The sequence below is a fragment of the Xyrauchen texanus genome, chromosome 7 (assembly GCF_025860055.1).
Source record: "Xyrauchen texanus isolate HMW12.3.18 chromosome 7, RBS_HiC_50CHRs, whole genome shotgun sequence".
NCBI lineage: Eukaryota > Metazoa > Chordata > Actinopteri > Cypriniformes > Catostomidae > Xyrauchen > Xyrauchen texanus.
Window position 1 is genome coordinate 932,238 of NC_068282.1, and position 19,389 is coordinate 951,626.

General features: G+C 43.3%; 1 protein-coding gene across 1 annotated transcript in view; it reads right to left on the reverse strand.

Annotated features, from left to right (window-relative positions):
* Positions 1-5,273: 5,273 nt before the first annotated feature.
* shmt2 (serine hydroxymethyltransferase 2 (mitochondrial)) overlaps positions 5,274-19,389 on the reverse strand; it is a 52,007-nt gene continuing 37,891 nt past the window's right edge. Inside the window, 8 exon segments of the mRNA XM_052130698.1 lie at positions 5,274-6,121; positions 6,124-6,216; positions 7,650-7,757; positions 7,879-8,034; positions 14,720-14,819; positions 16,668-16,830; positions 16,928-16,988; positions 16,991-17,066. Of these exon segments, the coding sequence (XP_051986658.1) occupies positions 6,090-6,121; positions 6,124-6,216; positions 7,650-7,757; positions 7,879-8,034; positions 14,720-14,819; positions 16,668-16,830; positions 16,928-16,988; positions 16,991-17,066 (789 nt within the window). The 3' untranslated portion in view covers positions 5,274-6,089.

The window sequence follows — 19,389 nt, forward strand, 5'->3', positions numbered from 1 at the left end:
TGTGTATGTGAGTGTGTATATGTGTGTGCGCGCGTGTATGAGTGAGCGTGTGAGAGTATGTTAGTGAGTGTGCATGTATGTGTGTGCGCGCGCGTGTATGAGTGAGTGTGTATGTTTGTGTATGTGAGTGTGTATGTGTGTGTGCGCGCGTGTATGAGTGAGTGTGTATGTTTGTGTATGTGAGTGTGTATGTGTGTGTGTAGCGTGTATGAGTGAGCGTGTGAGAGTATGTTAGTGAGTGTGCATGTATGTGTGTGCGCGCGCGTATGAGTGAGTGTGTATGTTTGTGTATGTGAGTGTATATGTGTGTGTGCGCGCGCGTATGAGTGAGTGTGTATGTTTGTGTATGTGAGTGTATATTTGTGTGCGCGCGCGTGTATGAGTGAGTGTGTATGTTTGTGTATGTGAGTGTGTATATGTGTGTGTGCGCGCGCGTATGAGTGAGTGTGTATGTTTGTGTATGTGAGTGTGTATGTGTGTGTAGGCCAGTGTATGAGTGAGTGTGTATGTTTGTGTATGTGAGTGTATATGTGTGTGCGCGCGCGTGTATGACTGAGTGTGTGAGAGTATGTTAGTGAGTGTGCTTGTATGTGTGAGGCTGTATGAGTGAGTGTGTGTATGTTTGTGTATGTGAGTGTGTATATGTGTGTGTGCGTGTATGAGTGAGTGTGAGAGTATGTTAGTGAGTGTGCATGTATGTGTGAGATTGTGAGTGTATGAGTGAGTGTGTATGTTTGTGTATGTGAGTGTGTATGTGTGTGCTGTATGAGTGAGTGTGAGAGTATGTTAGTGAGTGTGCATGTATGTGTGTGTGCGCGCGTGTATGAGTGAGTGTGTATGTTTGTGTATGTGAGTGTGTATGTGTGTGTGCGCGCGTGTATGAGTGAGTGTGTATGTTTGTGTATGTGAGTGTGTATGTGTGTGCGCGCGTGTATGAGTGAGTGTGTGAGAGTATGTTAGTGAGTGTGCATGTATGTGTGTGTCGCGCGTGTATGAGTGAGTGTGTATGTTTGTGTATGTGAGTGTGTATATGTGTGTGTGCGCGCGTGTATGAGTGAGTGTGTATGTATGTGTATGTGAGTGTGTATATGTGTGTGTGCGCGCGTGTATGAGTGAGTGTGTGAGAGTATGTTAGTGAGTGTGCATGTATGTGTGTGTGCGCGCGTGTATGAGTGAGTGTGTATGTTTGTGTATGTGAGTGTGTATATGTGTGTGTAGCTGTATGAGTGAGTGTGTATGTATGTGTATGTGAGTGTGTATGTGTGTGTGAGCATGTATGAGTGAGTGTGTGAGAGTATGTTAGTGAGTGTGCATGTATGTGTGTGTCTGTAGCGTATGAGTGAGTGTGTATGTTTGTGTATGTGAGTGTGTATATGTGTGTGTGCTGTAGCGTATGAGTGAGCGTGTGAGAGTATGTTAGTGAGTGTGCATGTATGTGTGTGGCGTGTATGAGTGAGTGTGTATGTTTGTGTATGTGAGTGTGTATATGTGTGTGTGCGTGTATGAGTGAGTGTGTATGTTTGTGTATGTGAGTGTGTATATGTGTGTGCGCGCGCGTGTATGAGTGAGTGTGTATGTGAGTGTGTATATGTGTGTGCGCGCGCGTGTATGAGTGAGTGTGTATGTTTGTGTATGTGAGTGTGTATATGTGTGTGTGCGCGCGTGTATGAGTGAGCGTGTGAGAGTATGTTAGTGTGCATGTATGTGTGTGCGCGCGCGTGTATGAGTGAGTGTGTATGTTTGTGTATGTGAGTGTGTATGTGTGTGCGCGCGCGTGTATGAGTGAGTGTGTATGTTTGTGTATGTGAGTGTGTATATGTGTGCGCGCGTGTATGAGTGAGCGTGTGAGAGTATGTTAGTGAGTGTGCATGTATGTGTGTGCGCGCGCGTGTATGAGTGAGTGTGTATGTTTGTGTATTTGAGTGTGTATATGTGTGTGCGCGCGCGTGTATGAGTGAGTGTGTATGTTTGTGTATGTGAGTGTGTATGTGTGTGCGCGCGCGTGTATGAGTGAGTGTGTATGTTTGTGTATGTGAGTGTGTATATGTGTGCGCGCGTGTATGAGTGAGCGTGTGAGAGTATGTTAGTGAGTGTGCATGTATGTGTGTGCGCGCGCGTGTATGAGTGTGTATGTTTGTGTATGTGAGTGTGTATGTGTGTGCGCGCGTGTATGAGTGTGTATGTTTGTGTATGTGAGTGTGTATGTGTGTGCGCGCGCGTGTATGAGTGTGTATGTTTGTGTATGTGAGTGTGTGTATGTGTCACGTGTATGAGTGTGTATGTTTGTGTATGTGAGTGTGTATGTGTGTGCTGTAGTGTGTAGTGAGTGTGTGAGAGTATGTTAGTGAGTGTGCATGTATGTGTGTGCATGTGCATGTATGAGTAGTGTGTATGTTTGTGTATGTGAGTGTGTATATGTGTGTAGCAGTGTATGAGTGAGTGTGTATGTTTGTGTATGTGAGTGTATATGTGTGTGCGCGCGCGTGTATGAGTGAGTGTGTGAGAGTATGTTAGTGAGTGTGCTTGTATGTGTGTGCGCGCGCGTGTATGAGTGAGTGTGTATGTTTGTGTATGTGAGTGTGTATGTGTGTGCGCGCGTGTATGAGTGAGTGTGTGAGAGTATGTTAGTGAGTGTGCATGTATGTGTGTGCGCGCGCGTATGAGTGAGTGTGTATGTGTGTGTGCGCGCGCGTGTATGAGTGAGTGTGCATGTATGTGTGTGCGCGCGCGTATGAGTGAGTGTGTGAGTTTGTGTGTGTGTGCGCGCGTGTATGAGTAAGTGTGTGAGAGTATGTTAGTGAGTGTGCGAGTGTATGTTAGTGAGTGTGCATGTATGTGTGTGCGCGCGTGTATGAGTGAGTGTGTGAGTTTGTGTATGTGAGTGTGTATATGTGTGTGTGTGCGCGCGTGTATGAGTGAGTGTGTATGTTTGTGTATGTGAGTGTGTATGTGTGTGCGCGCGTGTATGAGTGAGTGTGTGAGAGTATGTTAGTGAGTGTGCATGTATGTGTGTGCGCGCGCGTATGAGTGAGTGTGTATGTGTGTGTGCGCGCGCGTGTATGAGTGAGTGTGCATGTATGTGTGTGCGCGCGCGTATGAGTGAGTGTGTGAGTTTGTGTGTGTGTGTGCGCGCGTGTATGAGTAAGTGTGTGAGAGTATGTTAGTGAGTGTGCGAGTGTATGTTAGTGAGTGTGCATGTATGTGTGTGCGGGCGCGTATGAGTGAGTGTGTGAGTTTGTGTATGTGAGTGTGTATATGTGTGTGTGTGCGCGCGCGCGTGTATGAGTGAGTGTGTGTGAGTTTGTGTGTGTGAGTTTGTGTATGTGAGTGTGTATATGTGTGCGCGCGCGTGTATGAGTGACTGTGCATGTATGTGTGTGCGCGCGCGTATGCGTGAGTGTGTGTATGTGAGTGTGTATATGTGTGTGTGCGCGCGCGTGTATGAGTTTGTGTATATGTGTATGCGCGCGCGTGTATGAGTGAGTGTGTGTGAGTATGTGTGCATGTATGTGTGCGCGCGCGCGTGTATGAGTGAGTTTATGTATGTGTGTGAGAGAGAGTGAGTGTGTGCATGTATATGTGAGAGAGTGAGTGTGTGTGTGCATGTATACATGTGTGTGAGAGAGATTGTGAGAGTTTGTGTATGTGAGTGAGTGTGCATGCATGTAAGTGTGTTCTGGCATTCCGCTCATCATCGTCTCTACGGGTCCCGTCAGGCCATAAACTGATGAGTGAAACTGTCTCTCTCTCTCTCTCTCTCGATGGGAATGTTATTGCTCAATAAGAGACACTTACACTTTATTACGAGATAATTACTGCGCATTAGCCATTGTTTAGAGTTTAAACATGACTCTAAAATCCCACTTAAGCCCATCGAGTCAGTGACGCCACATCACAGTGCTGCGGGGTTTAATTACGACACGCGTTCAAACAGCGACGTGCCACTCCAGAATAAATGAGTGCAATTAATTGCGCCCACTGTCGCGCTGATTTATTGTCAAATTAGCTGAAGAGAGAGAGAGAATATTCCCACTGATGACCTGCCACTGTGTGTCTTGTGTTTTCTGAGGTCTTGACTGATTTATTTTGATTTTCACATGATGTCAAGCAAAGAGGCACTGAGTTTGAAGCTAAGCCTTAAAATACATCCACAGGTGCACCTCCAATCAGAAGCTAATTGGCTAATTAAAGGCTTGACATCATTTTCTGGAATTTTCCAAGCTGCTTAAAGGCACAGATAACTTAATGTAAACTTCTGACCCGCTGGAATTGTGTTATAGTCAATTAAAAGTGAAACAATCGATCTGTAAACAAAAGGTTATCCTTAAAAAATCAAATAAAATAAAAGTCCACATATGTGGACAGCGAGACCAAGTTATGATATTTAAAATGACACCAAGCTATAGTAAGTAAAATAAAGGGGGTATGATGATTTTCTATAGGCACTGTCTGCACATACTTCATGTTTACATACATTTTCTTTTAAGTGTGTATCCTAAATAAAAGTACTTAAAAGTAATTAATACATTTACAAGAATTTAAAATGTAGTTACACTACTTTTTGAGTAAAATAAAAAGTAATTTGATTACTGTAACAAACCATGTAATCAGATTACACCGAGCACTACTAATCGGTCTGAAGAGTGAATATTTCACATTAAAATCAAGCGACAAAATATCCGTTGTAAAGGTTGTATTAGTTAACATTAATTAATATGAACTTACAATGAACAAATCATTAACCGCACTTATTAATCATGGTTAATTTCAACATGCATAAATACATTTTACTACTAAAAGTTGTAGCATATATATATATATATATATATATATATATATATATTAATATTAGTTACTGCTTTATGATCTAACATGAATAATCAATGGGAATATTTATAAATTAACATGATGATGAAAATCAATAAATGAATATATGCAGGAAAAAAATAATTTTCATGTATAGTAAATGAGGAACCAATGAGATTTTTATATGCATTGTGACATCATGTTCATGATACTATAATTATGCACATGTCATAAATAAATCTGGACTTTTCCCATTAATATTAATCCATTGAATAAACGACAGTTTGAGTCCGTCGCATTAAGCGGAGATGCATTTTTAAACGCATGTTCCCGAATAACCCTGTGACTGGAAACGCATTATTCTTCTGAAGATGACACGCCAGAACGACTGCCGCAATCACAACACCGCCAATCAATAATGAACACACACTACACACACTACACACACTACACACACTACACACACTACACACACGCACAACAGGTTCAGTTCAGAATGCATTTATTGGGATTACACAGTTTTAGAAAGTCATTTGTAAACGTTTGTCCATTCAAAAAGAATCAGTTGATAAAAGGTGGAATCGTGTCCGCCAACACAGCAGAATGATAATCATGTTCAATCTCGAGATATCTGTTCACAATCCTTCAGCACATGCTCAGGAGGAACCCCAACAGAAAGACGTTCACGTTGCCTCAGTTAGAAATATAAATCTGTGTCAAGACTTCCTTTACATATAGTACTATACATTTAATAAAATAGCTTTAATTATCAAAGGAGAGCAATGCATGCTATGGGTAAGACGAGAGAGTTGTAGACTTGTAGACAAACAGAAAGCGAGATATTCTGTAAGCGTTTTGCATAATTAGTCTGTTAGACGATTTAGTTCCCATCGTCATATTGATGAACAAAAGGAGGAGAGCAAAACATCCACACTAATCCAAGTCCACACTGTTCTCCTCCAGGTTCTAGCCTCCACAAATATAGAAGATAAACACAGAGCGGAGTCGCTGCTAATATTAGAAAACTACTGCATCAAATTCTGCCCAACACATCTGGATTTAGTTGAAATTGGAGCGTGCCGTGTTGGGAATGTTAACATGTTAACATGTCAGTTATTGGCGTGCACTACTGGTCATATTAAGACTTTGCGTTCTAGTAAACCATTTATAATAATCATTAATAAAAGGAAAACGGCCCATACGTCGAGTGTGTGGTCATGTGACCGAGCTGACAGGAGTTACGCAGGTCCGATGTGGTTTCGGCATTACCCGGTGTTCTTCGATTAATGGTCGTGGAATCCGGGCATGGGGAAGGGCGGGCGAAAGACTCCACGCGATGCCGCAGATCAGCGTCGCGCGCCACCGTCTCCGTATCTTCAAGCAGGAAACTCTTGAAATCTGCCAGTTTTTCTGAAGGAGGGAAATGTATATGTAATGTATAGACAGGGAAACATAAATTAAAGTATAACGCAATATGCATTATTCATTTTATATATATATATATATATATATATAAACCGTCTATCTTCCTAGACGGTTTGTCCAATACACACAAAATTTGGTACACAGAATCTAAAGACCCTCCTGACATAAAGTTGAGAAGAGAATTTTGAATCGTCAAAGCACTTTAGCGTTACAAGCCAATAAAATGTTTGAGCATGGCCCGTTTCCACTTATCGGCCTATCTTCCAAACGCAAAGTCGATTTTATCCCCCCAAAAAAGTTGGTAAACTTCGACTCCGACATTTTGTGGATACAAACGTTGAAATTTGGCATGCATTTTCTTCGTTGCAAGTGCAACAAAGTAATATATCCTCAAATATCAAATGGACATAACAAAAATGGCCGCCAACAGCCAATCAAATTTCAGCAGCTTATAACTTCAATTGCGAATGTCTGATCACTATGAAATTTGGCATATATCTACAGGGTATTGAGATGAGGCGGTGTACCAAATGTTGAGAGAATCGTCCACAAGGTCGCACTACAGCAAGCTAAATTACATTTTCGCGACTAACTTTAGAACCACAAGCTAGAATAAAACGTGTATTTCCTCTGTATCTCTTCTGTCCGTGAACTTACCAGAGCGGTTTTAAAACCCATTTTTAGCTCGTGAGACACTAGATAAGAACCGACTGTTCTATAGATAATCTGGCGGGATTCTTCATCTCATGTGAGGGTACATCATTTTAAATAGATTCATTAAAACTTCATTTCATGGGGTCTGGGTATCTCAGCGAGTATTGACACTGACTATCACACCTGGAGTCGTGAGTTTCAATTCAAGGCGTGCTGAGTGACTCCAGCCAGGTCTCCTTAGCAACCACATTGGCGCGGTTGCTATGGAGGATAGTCACATGGGGTAACCTCCTCGTGGTCGCTATAATGTGGTTCTCGCTCTCGGTGGGCCGTGTGGTGAGTGACTCCAGCCAGGTCTCCTTAGCAACCAAATTGGCCCGGTTGCTAGGGAGGGTAGTCACATGGGGTAACCTCCTCGTGGTCACTATAATGTGGTTCTCGCTCTCGGTAGGGCGTGTGGTGAGTTGTACGTGGATGCCACGGAGAATAGCGGGAAGCCTCCACACACGCTACGTCTCCACGGTAACGCACGCGCTCAACAAGTCACGTGATAAGATGCGCTGATTGACGGTCTCAGACGCGGAGGCAACTGAGATTAGACCTCCGCCACCCAGATTGAGGCGAGTCACTATGCCACCACGAGGACTTAAGAGCACATTGTGAATTGGGTGTTACAGATTGGGGAGAAAAGGTGAGAAAAAAAACAAAAACAAAAAAAGGTTCAAGGGTCAAATGATACACAGAGGCATGTTGCCTTTACTCACTGGTCTTCTTCTTAACATCCAGAGCAATCTTGAGGCCCTGATCGATGAAATCCACGACCTGCTCAAAGTCCGACTCCTTAAACTGGCGAGATGTGAGAGCAGGTGTACCTAAAACAACAGATGAGAAGATAAAACAAGAGAAGCAACACACGAAGAGTGAATCAGTCAGAGGGTTATTTTGTGTGTGTGTGTGTGTGTGTGTGTGTGTGTGTGTGTGTGTGTTACTCACCCAGTCTCAGTCCTCCGGGTGTAAGCGCGCTCTTGTCTCCAGGACAAGTGTTTTTGTTGGCTGTGATGGAAACCAGTTCTAGAACTCTCTCTGCACGTGCTCCATCCATCCCCTGAGGCCGCAGGTCCACCAGAACCAGATGATTATCAGTCCCACCTGAACACAAACACAACAGTCCATTTCATTCTACCATCAGTCAAAGCGAAAATATGCCGTTTGATGCCTCAAACGTTTTGCTGCTTTTATGTATAAAGTTACAATAATGAACAAACACAATATGCTTTAAATAATAACACAATTACAACATTGTTCTTGAGCCCCTAGGCTAATGATGCCAACAAAAGCTAATTAGTCACGGGTTGGCAAACCTGGCATCCAGTTAATGAAATGAGATTGTAGGTGTGGGTTAGAGCAACTTTGACTTATAAAAAGCACTCAAACATTTTGAGTTTGCTATTCACAAGAAGCATCTGCATAAAGAGATCTCAGAAGATCCACGATCAAGAATTGTTGCTTTGCATGAAGCTGGAAAGGGTTAAAGTTATCTGGAAGAGTTTAAATATTCATCTGTCCACAGTTAAACAAACTGTCTATAAATGGAGATGATTTAGTACTATAGGTACTCTGTCTAGAAGTGGCCGTTAGATATTCATCTGTCCACAGTTAGAAACGGTCTATAAATGGAGATGATTTAGTACTATAGGTACTCTCTCTAGAAGTGGTCGTTAGATATTCATCTGTCACAGTTAGACAAACTGTCTATAAATGGAGATGATTTAGTACTATAGGTACTCTCACTAGAAGTGGCCGTTAGATATTCATCTGTCCACAGTGAGACAAACTGTCTATAAATGGAGATGATTTAGTACTATAGGTACTCTCACTAGAAGTGGCCGTTAGATATTCATCTGTCCACAGTTAGAAACGGTCTATAAATGGAGATGATTTAGTACTATAGGTACTCTCTCTAGAAGTGGTCGTTAGATATTCATCTGTCACAGTTAGACAAACTGTCTATAAATGGAGATGATTTAGTACTATAGGTACTCTCACTAGAAGTGGCCGTTAGATATTCATCCGTCCACAGTTAGACAAACTGTCTATAAATGGAGATGATTTAGTACTATAGGTACTCTCTCTAGAAGTGGCCGTTAGATATTCATCTGTCACAGTTAGACAAACGGTCTATAAATGGAGATGATTTAGTACTATAGGTACTCTCACTAGAAGTGGCCGTTAGATATTCATCTGTCCACAGTGAGACAAACTGTCTATAAATGGAGATGATTTAGTACTATAGGTACTCTCACTAGAAGTGGCTGTTAGATATTCATCTGTCCACAGTGAGACAAACTGTCTATAAATGGAGATGATTTAGTACTATAGGTACTCTCTCTAGAAGTGGCCGTTAGATATTCATCTGTCCACAGTTAGACACACTGTCTATAAATGGAGATGATTTAGTACTATAGGTACTCTCTCTAGAAGTGGCCGTTAGATATTCATCTGTCACAGTTAAACAAACTGTCTATAAATGGAGATGATTTAGTACTATAGGTACTCTCACTAGAAGTGGCCGTTAGATATTCATCTGTCCACAGTTAGACACATTGTCTATAAATGGAGATGATTTAGTACTATAGGTACTCTCTCTAGAAGTGGCCGTTAGATATTCATCTGTCACAGTTAAACAAACTGTCTATAAATGGAGATGATTTAGTACTATAGGTACTCTCACTAGAAGTGGCCGTTAGATATTCATCTGTCCACAGTTAGACAAACTGTGTATAAATGGAGATGATTTAGTACTATAGGTACTCTCTCTAAAAGTGGCCGTTAGATATTCATCTGTCCACAGTTAGACAAACTGTGTATAAATGGAGATGATTTAGTACTATAGGTACTCTCTAGAAGTGGCCGTCCAGTCAAGATGACTCAAATGGGGCTTTTCCACTGCACGGTACAGCTCGCCACGACTTGCTTTTTGAAGGGGTTTCCACTGTGGATAGTACCTGGTACCTGATACTTTTAGTACCACCTCAGTCGAGGTTCCAAGCGAGCCGAGCCTAAATGAGACGTCAACACCCTTCATAATCACAGATTGGTCAGAGATAATCATCACTACCAGCGCCACTGGATTTCCAACAGGCGACATCAACCTGCTAGTTTTAAAGTTAGCAACAGCGATAGCAGTATCATTTGTTCACGACTTTCGAATTGTGAAAAAAATAAATGGCTATGCGCCAAACCACGCCATGGTCAATAAACGAGACGCAGACGGTCCACTCGTTAGCGATGAGCGAAAAAGTCCGAAAAATGCTGTGGAATGTCCTCAAGAGAGACACCAGACATCCTCAGAATATGTCTGAACTGAAGGAGTTCTGTAAGGAAGAATGATCAGAAATTCCTCTGAACCGGAAACACTTGATTGATGTTTTTGCTGCCAAAGGAGGATCGACCGGTTATTAAATCCAAGGGTTCACTTACTTTATCCACAGCACTGTGAATATTGAAGACATCCCATTAAACAAAGACATTAAAGATTATAATTGTGTGCGTGTTGTTAGCATTAGCACATTGTGTTTGTCTATAATAAGAGATTATGACCAATTAATGCATAAAAACAGCTAATTCCAAAGGGTTCACATACTTTTTCTTGCCACTGTAAACTTATTTTCCTGTCAAAATGCATTTAGTATTTAGTTCCTTTTTAGGAAGGAAAACGAACCAATATGCAACAATAATGCAGATTTGTTTTGTACAAAAAATTGAAATGTAATTCTCTACATTACTTTTGTACTCAAAAGTAATTAGATTACAGCAATGAATTACTTTCATTAAACATGTTTGCATCTGCTTTGGAGAGAAACAAGAACAGGATGAGATCGCAACAACAACATGTGCTGCGATATTCCGACGGCAGCCGTGTGGAGTTACGGCAGGCAGCTATTCAATTAGATCTGCATATGTCATCTCTGGACCGGTTACCGGGGCAACATGCTGCGGAGAAAAAAACTGCAACTGAGATTCACGGTTTGATTTCACACGCATCCACTTAAGGGCCGTTTGCACAGCACAAGTAATCGTATATAATAATAATCATAAATATCAACTGCACAAACGTGTTCAGATGTTTCAGAGCAACACTTATCTGGATAATAAAGTCATCAACAACACCGTTTGTTTTGAGCCGCGCGTGTGTGTGTGTGTGTGTGTGTGTGTGTGTGTATGCAGCACTGGACAAATGTTTGCTTGATTCACATCGTCTTCAATAAAAGTGATTTGGATTCACTTCTAAACGACTATTTGACATAAGAGAGCATTTCTTTAAATCTTTGCCATGTTATGAGAACATTAGAAACAGAATTAAACATTTGTGAGCTTTTCAAATAACCGAGTATGGGTAATAAACATCACAAACAATTATGAAACAGTGGAAAAGTTACTTTCTTAACCTGTTGTTGAACGCCCCCTTTTTGAGCACAAACCGTGAAAATAACCTGAACTGAAATGGTTGTATTTGCGGGACACTTTGGAGTTTGGACACAGCTGTAGTATCTTTTGAAAGGGACACTTTGGGCTTTTTCACATCCATCCATCTTCAACCGCTTATCTGAAGTCGGGTCACGGGGGCAGTAGCCCCAGCAGGGGGCGCCATACGTCCCTATCCAGAGCCACATTAACCAGCTCTGACTGGGGGACCCCGAGGCGTTCCCAGTCCAGTGTGGAGACGTAATCTCTCCACCTAATCCTGGGTCTTCCCCGATGCCTCCTCCCAGCTGGACGTGCCTGAAACACCTCCCTAGGGAGGCGGCCAGGGGGCATCCTTACCAGATGCCCAAACCACCTCAACTGACTCCTTTCAACGCAAAGGAGCAGCGGCTCTACTCCGAGCTCCTCACGGATGACTGAGCTCCTCACCCTATCTCTAAGGGAGAAGCCCGCCACCCTTCTGAGGAAGCCCATTTCGGCCGCTTGTACTCGTGACCTAGTTCTTTCGGTCATGACCCAGCCTTCATGACCATAGGTGAGGGTAGGAACGAAAACTGACCGGTAGATCGAGAGCTTTGCCTTCCGGCTCTCTTTTCATGACAACGGTGCGATAGAGCGAGTGCAATACCGCCCCCGCTGCCCCGATTCTCCGGCCAACCTCCCGCTCCATTGTCCCCTCACTCGTGAACAAGACCCTGAGGTACTTGAACCCCTTCACTTGGGGCAAAACCTCCTTCCTTTATTTCCCAAGTTTCACCATTAATATTTGTTGTTATTTATTAAAGTTAGAGAAGCTGAAGTTTATAATAATGGAAATATGTTGTGGTGAACATGTTTTTATAATCTAATAAAACAATAATAAAAGTGTCAAGATGCTCCAGAAATACAATGTCCTCAAAGTCACGAGTCTAAAGAAGTTTCGTTTCTAATCTGAAGATGATTTAATAATAAATGAGTTCCTGCAGCTTTAATCTCTGGAAGTGTTCAGAGTAAAATGAAGCTCCGCCTCTCAAGACGACACTAAATCTGACGGCACTGCTCGACTATTATGAATAAAACTACGCCACATTTTTATAAACAGACTTTGGAGACGGGCTGGTTTTGTTTATGAGACTCTAATATATCAGATCATATACAGTTTTACAACATGAACGCTGCTCAGATTGCAGTTTGATGAAGAACGATGACAAAGGCGAGATCTCATGTAAACAATGGAGAATATATCAATAATTCTCACATTTATCACTTTTATGGACAAAAAGTGCTCTTGGATGTTTTTAATGAACGCTTGTCATGGACGATTGACCCGAGTGTGTTGAACTGGATTCATCTGGCGATCGTGTTTTCATAATAAAAGTCCCGTTTTGATATCGCACGTTTTCATAATAAAAGTCCCGTTTTGATATCGCATGTTTTCATAATAAAAGTCCCGTTTTGATCTTGTATGTTTTCATAATAAAAGTCCCGTTTTGATATCGTACGTTTTCATAATAAAAGTCCCATTTTGATATAGCATGTTTTCATAATAAAAGTCCCATTTTGATATAGCATGTTTTCATAATAAAAGTCCCATTTTGATATAGCATGTTTTCATAATAAAAGTCCCATTTTGATATAGCATGTTTTCATAATAAAAGTCCCGTTTTGATATTGTATGTTTTCATAATAAAAGTCCCGTTTTGATATCGCATGTTTTCATAATAAAAGTCCCATTTTGATATAGCATGTTTTCATAATAAAAGTCCCATTTTGATATAGCATGTTTTCATAATAAAAGTCCCATTTTGATATAGCATGTTTTCATAATAAAAGTCCCGTTTTGATATCGCATGTTTTCATAATAAAAGTCCCGTTTTGATATAGCATGTTTTCATAATAAAAGTCCCATTTTGATATAGCATGTTTTCATAATAAAAGTCCCATTTTGATATAGCATGTTTTCATAATAAAAGTCCCATTTTGATATAGCATGTTTTCATAATAAAAGTCCCGTTTTGATATCGCACGTTTTCACAATAAAAGTCCCGTTTTGATATTGTATGTTTTCATCATAAAAGTCCCGTTTTGATAGAGCATGTTTTCATTTGTACTCCTGCAGAAATAACTCAATTACTGTTTCTGGAGGATTACTATTGTGAAACAGAGATCGGATATCAATGTTGAACCCTAAATTACATTTATAGACAGTAAATTATATATTAAATGTAAGCAGAGTGACGTCACCGGCGTGTGCGAGCGATTGCGTATCAACAGTTTAACAGAGACATCATAAAGACCGCATCACTCCTTAAAATCAGGGTTTTAAATCAGAGAGTAAATTTATTGTATACAATAATTATATATTTCGGTCTATATTTACTTTCACCTGGAGCTTATATTGTAACGCAGCGGTGAATTGTTCAACATGTTGCAAAAGGCTGTATTATATATATAAGTATCGTAGGCAACAATTGTAACAGTAAACATACAATGCACGGCGACCCCTCGGCACTGAGGGGAAAATAAACTTTACGCTGAAACTTAGCTCGGTGCCACAAAGTTATTAATCTGAAATAATGTTAAACATTGTAACCATCACCACCTCTTTGTGACCTGAACTTGTTAAACGTTAAATCGTTGTGACACATGCGCTAAAAACAACCTAGACACAGCACAACGAGCCTATCGTGGGTGTCTCTACGTGCATTTTTGAGACTTTAAGTTATTTTTAAGTTGTGCCAGTGCGCCGGGCCCGCGTGAGAAACTAAAAGAAACAGCGAGACACGGTGCAGCAGTCAAGTACGTTCATTCAGCGCGTGTGCACGTAGGAAAACTATGGAAAAACAGAGCAGGCACGTGCAAAAACGTGCCTGCTGACGTTTAGAGGCAAACCCGAACCCGGTTTGCCTCTAACGTGAACCGATCTAAGAGCGCTGACAACAGCGTATTCACACGCGTAATCAGAACATCATGTCACCACTCAAGCGGTTTTGCAGAGCTTTCCATCTGGGGCGGGGCCAACCCGACGACCGGCGTCCCAATCGCATGGTTTGCGGTTGTTAAAACCGCTACTGCCAGCCACTTCATTAGGAACACCTGTACTCATACGTGTGATTATCTAATCAGCCAATCAATCAGCCGATCCAGGGGCAATTTGGGTATGATCAGTGCATTTTCCAGCATGATGTTAAATGGTAAATGGTCTGCACTTATATAGCCTTAACGGTATTCAAAGCGCTTTACACTGACTCATTCACCCATTCACACACACATTCATACACCAATGGCAGTAAAGACTGCAGAGTTCAGCTCACCTGAAGAACACGCCCGAGTGTCATTACAAAAAAAGATGTTGAGTGTATAAACGCACCAGACACGAGTGTGAATCCCCTCTTCAGCAGCGCGTCAGCCATCGCCTTCGAGTTCTTCAGCACCTGAGCGATGTACTCACGAAACATGGGCATCGTGGCCTGAGCAGAGAACAACAATCATCCACAACCAGAAACGAGATCCCATGAGTCTCGGAGGTTAGAATAGAATTATGAGGCTTTCATTATATAACTACTTTTCCTCCACAATCTGTAAAGCTCAATTCCCAATGCGCTGCAAGTCCTCGTGGTGGCGTAGTGACTCGCCTCAATCCGGCTGGCGGAGGACGAATCTCAGTTGCCTCCGCGTCTGAGACCGTCAATCCGCGCATCTTATCACATGACTTGTTGAGCGTGTTACCGTGGAGACGTAGTGCATGTGGAGGCTTCACGCTATTCTCCGCAACATCCACACACAACTCACCACACGCCCCACCGAGAGCGAGAACCACATTATAGCGACCACGAGGAGGTTACCCCATGTGACTCTACCCTCCCTAGCAACCGGGCCAATTTGGTTGCCCCATGTGACTCTACCCTCCCTAGCAACCGGGCCAATTTGGTTACCCCATGTGGTTCTACCCTCCCTAGCAACCATGCCAATTTGGTTGCCCCATGTGACTCTACCCTCCCTAGCAACCGGGCCAATTTGGTTGCCCCATGTGACTCTACCCTCCCTAGCAACCGGGCCAATTTGGTTACCCCATGTGGCTCTACCCTCCCTAGCAACCATGCCAATTTGGTTGCCCCATGTGACTCTACCCTCCCTAGCAACCGGGCCAATTTGGTTACCCCATGTGGTTCTACCCTCCCTAGCAACCATGCCAATTTGGTTGCCCCATGTGACTCTACCCTCCCTAGCAACCGGGCCAATTTGGTTACCCCATGTGGTTCTACCCTCCCTAGCAACCATGCCAATTTGGTTGCCCCATGTGACTCTACCCTCCCTAGCAACCGGGCCAATTTGGCTACCCCATGTGACTCTACCCTCCCTAGCAACCGGGCCAATTTGGCTACCCCATGTGACTCTACCCTCCCTAGCAACCGGGCCAATTTGGTTACCCCATGTGACTCTACCCTCCCTAGCAACCGGGCCAATTTGGTTGCCCCATGTGACTCTACCCTCCCTAGCAACCGGGCCAATTTGGCTACCCCATATGACTCTACCCTCCCTAGCAACCGGGCCAATTTGGTTACCCCATGTGACTCTACCCTCCCTAGCAACCGGGCCAATTTGGTTGCCCCATGTGACTCTACCCTCCCTAGCAACCGGGCCAATTTGGCTACCCCATGTGACTCTACCCTCCCTAGCAACCATGCCAATTTGGTTGCCCCATGTGACTCTACCCTCCCTAGCAACCGGGCCAATTTGGTTACCCCATGTGACTCTACCCTCCCTAGCAACCGGGCCAATTTGGCTACCCCATGTGACTCTACCCTCCCTAGCAACCATGCCAATTTGGTTACCCCATGTGACTCACCCTCCCTAGCAACCGGGCCAATTTGGTTGCTAAGGAGACCTGACTGGAGTCACTCAGCACGCCCTGGATTCAAACTCACGACTCCAGGTGTGATAGTCAGCGGCAATACTCGCTGAGATGCCCAGACCCCTGAAATAAGGTTTCTAAAACATGCATCTATCCAGTGACAACTTGCCCCACGTTAGGGCTAAGCGGTGTCATTTAAAGGGGCAAGATGAACCAGTAAGACTTCACAATGAGGGTGTATTTTTTCAGCATGCATTAATCTTGGTTAATGTTCATTTCAACATAACCAATGAATTGTAGCAATTTACTAAACATTAAATAACATGAATAAATGCTACGAACAACGATCTCTAATGCATGAACTAATGTAAACAAACACAACTGAAGTGTTACTGATGAATCATTGTAATGGTTTATGTACACATGCATATATCATAACACTCGAAATGGACAGAAGTTGTACCTGTTTGAGGGCCACGGCGACGCCGGCGATGGCGTGATTGTGCGGACCGCCCTGAAGCGAAGGGAACACGGAGAAGTTAACCTTCTCCTCCAGGTCGTACAAGACCTCCTTGCCTTTCTTGTCCACTGATCGCACGCCCTTACGGTAGAAGATAAGCCCCGCCCTGGGGAGGAGCCAAAACATTAACTCCGTGATGTACAATAACATTACTAATCTCCTGTGGTGCAGGATAAGCATGGATATCGGTGCATGACACGTACCTGGCTCCTCGCAATGATTTGTGCGTGGTTGTTGTGACGAGGTCGGCGTGTTGAAACGGCGAGGAGCGGCTTTACCGGCCACCAGACCGCTGATGTGAGCCATATCAGCCAGCATGTATGCGTTCACTTCGCCACACAACTAAGACAGAGAGAGAATGTGAGGGGTAGCGAGAGGTAATGAAAGAGTGTTGAGTAGATTATTAAAAGCGTTTAAGAGGCTCAAATCGTCTGCGCTCGCAGTAAATATCACAAAGCGTTCTTGTTATCATCCCATCTCAGAATGACCTGATGAGCTCCACTCGCCTCTAGAGGAACGAGACCCAGATACGCAAGCGGCGCACAACATACTTACTTGAGAATGATGCCACAGCTTGAGGGGGTAAAAATAATTGAGCTGATTATACACTGATAATGTGATGCACACTAAAACACTCAATGTGTGTGTGTGTGTGTGTGTGTGTGTGTGTGTGTGTGTGTGTGTGTGTGCTTACAGAGCTGTAGTTTGGGGGCAAACCGTCTCCTGAAGTGAGCTAAATCTGAGTAAATGTCCCATTTGGGACATTTGGGGACATTCTCAATTGGAAACACAATATATAAACAAAGCACAAATGTACTTTATCTAAAAATGAGTTCTACAGTTGAAGTCAACAAACACATTTAAACTCAGTTTTTCACAATTCCTGACATTTAATGTTAGAAAACATTCCCTGTCTGAGGTCAGTTCGGATCACTACTTTATTTTAAGAATGTGAAATGTCAGAATAATAGTCGAGAGAATGATTTATTTCAGCTTTTATTTCTTTCATCACATTCCCAGTGGGTCAGAAGTTCAAGTTCAAGTTCTTTTATTTATATCGCACATTTAAAAACAGCATCAAGGCTGATCAAAGTGCTGAACAACACAAGATTATAAAACACACAGCGATTCAAGACATTACATACTATTAAAAGCCAGAGAAAAGAGATTTAAAAACAGATAATGAAGGTGAAAATCTGATACTGATAGGCAAAGTATTCCCTAAAATAGGACCCACAACCGAAAAGGCTCTCCTCTCCTATCCTCTCCTCTCCCCTCCCCTCCCCTCCTCTCCGCTTCAGCCTCGAGCGTGGACAGAGGAGATATTGATCACCGGATCTCAGACTTCTAGAGTTGTAGTAAGATTGTAATAAATCTGACAGGTAACTGGGAGCTTGGTTGTGTAACGACTTATAAACAAGAGAATTTTTAAATCAATTCTAGCTTGAACATGCAGCCAGTGAACTGATCTTAAAATGGGGTTGACATGATCGTACTTCCGACCTCCTTTGAGAAATAAAGCAATAGGTGTTGCATGCCCTCGCAATAGTTTGCAATCGCTGTAGCGTGCCCTCGCAATAGGTGTTGCGTGCCCTCGCAATAGTTTGCAATAGGTGTTGCGTGCCCTCGCAGTAGATGTTGCATGCCCTCGCACTAGTTTGCAATCGGTGTAGCGTGCCCTCGCAATAGGTGTTGCGTGCCCTTGCAATAGTTTGCAATCGGTGTAGCGTGCCCTCGCAATAGGGGTTGCGTGCCCTCGCAATAGATGTTGCATGCCCTCGCAATAGTTTGCAATAGGTGTTGCGTGCCCTTGCAATAGATGTTGCATGCCCTTGCAATAGTTTGCAATCGGTGTAGCGTGCCCTCGCAATAGGTGTTGCGTGCCCTTGCAATAGTTTGCAATCGGTGTAGCGTGCCCTCGCAATAGGTGTTGCGTGCCCTCGCAATAGATGTTGCATGCCCTCGCAATAGTTTGCCATAGGTGTTGCGTGCCCTTGCAATAGATGTTGCATGCCCTTGCAATAGTTTGCAATCGGTGTAGCGTGCCCTCGCAATAGGTGTTGCGTGCCCTCGCAATAGATGTTGCATGCCCTCGCAATAGTTTGCAATAGGTGTTGCGTGCCCTCGCAATAGATGTTGCATGCCCTCGCAATAGATGTTGCATGCCCTCGCAATAGTTTGCAATAGATGTTGCATGCCCTCGCACTAGTTTGCAATCGGTGTAGCGTGCCCTCGCAATAGGTGTTGCGTGCCCTTGCAATAGTTTGCAATCGGTGAAGCGTGCCCTCGCAATAGGGGTTGCGTGCCCTCGCAATAGTTTGCAATCGGTGTAGCGTGCCCTCGCAATAGGTGCAGAGTGCCCTCGCAATAGTTTGCAAAAGGTGTAGATTGCCCCGCAATAGGTGCAGCGTGCCCTCGCAATAGTTTGCAATAGGTGTAGCGTGCCCTCGCGATGGCTGTTGCGTGCCCTCGCAATAGTTTGCAATAGGTGCAGCGTGCCCTCGCAATAGTTTGCAATAGGTGTAGCATGCCCTCGCAATAGTTTGCAATGGGTGTTGCGTGCCCTTGCAATAGGTGTAGATTGCCCTCGCAGTAGGTGTTGCGTGCTCACAATAGTTTGCAATCGGTGTAACGTGCGCTCGAAATAGTTTGCAATAGGTGCAGC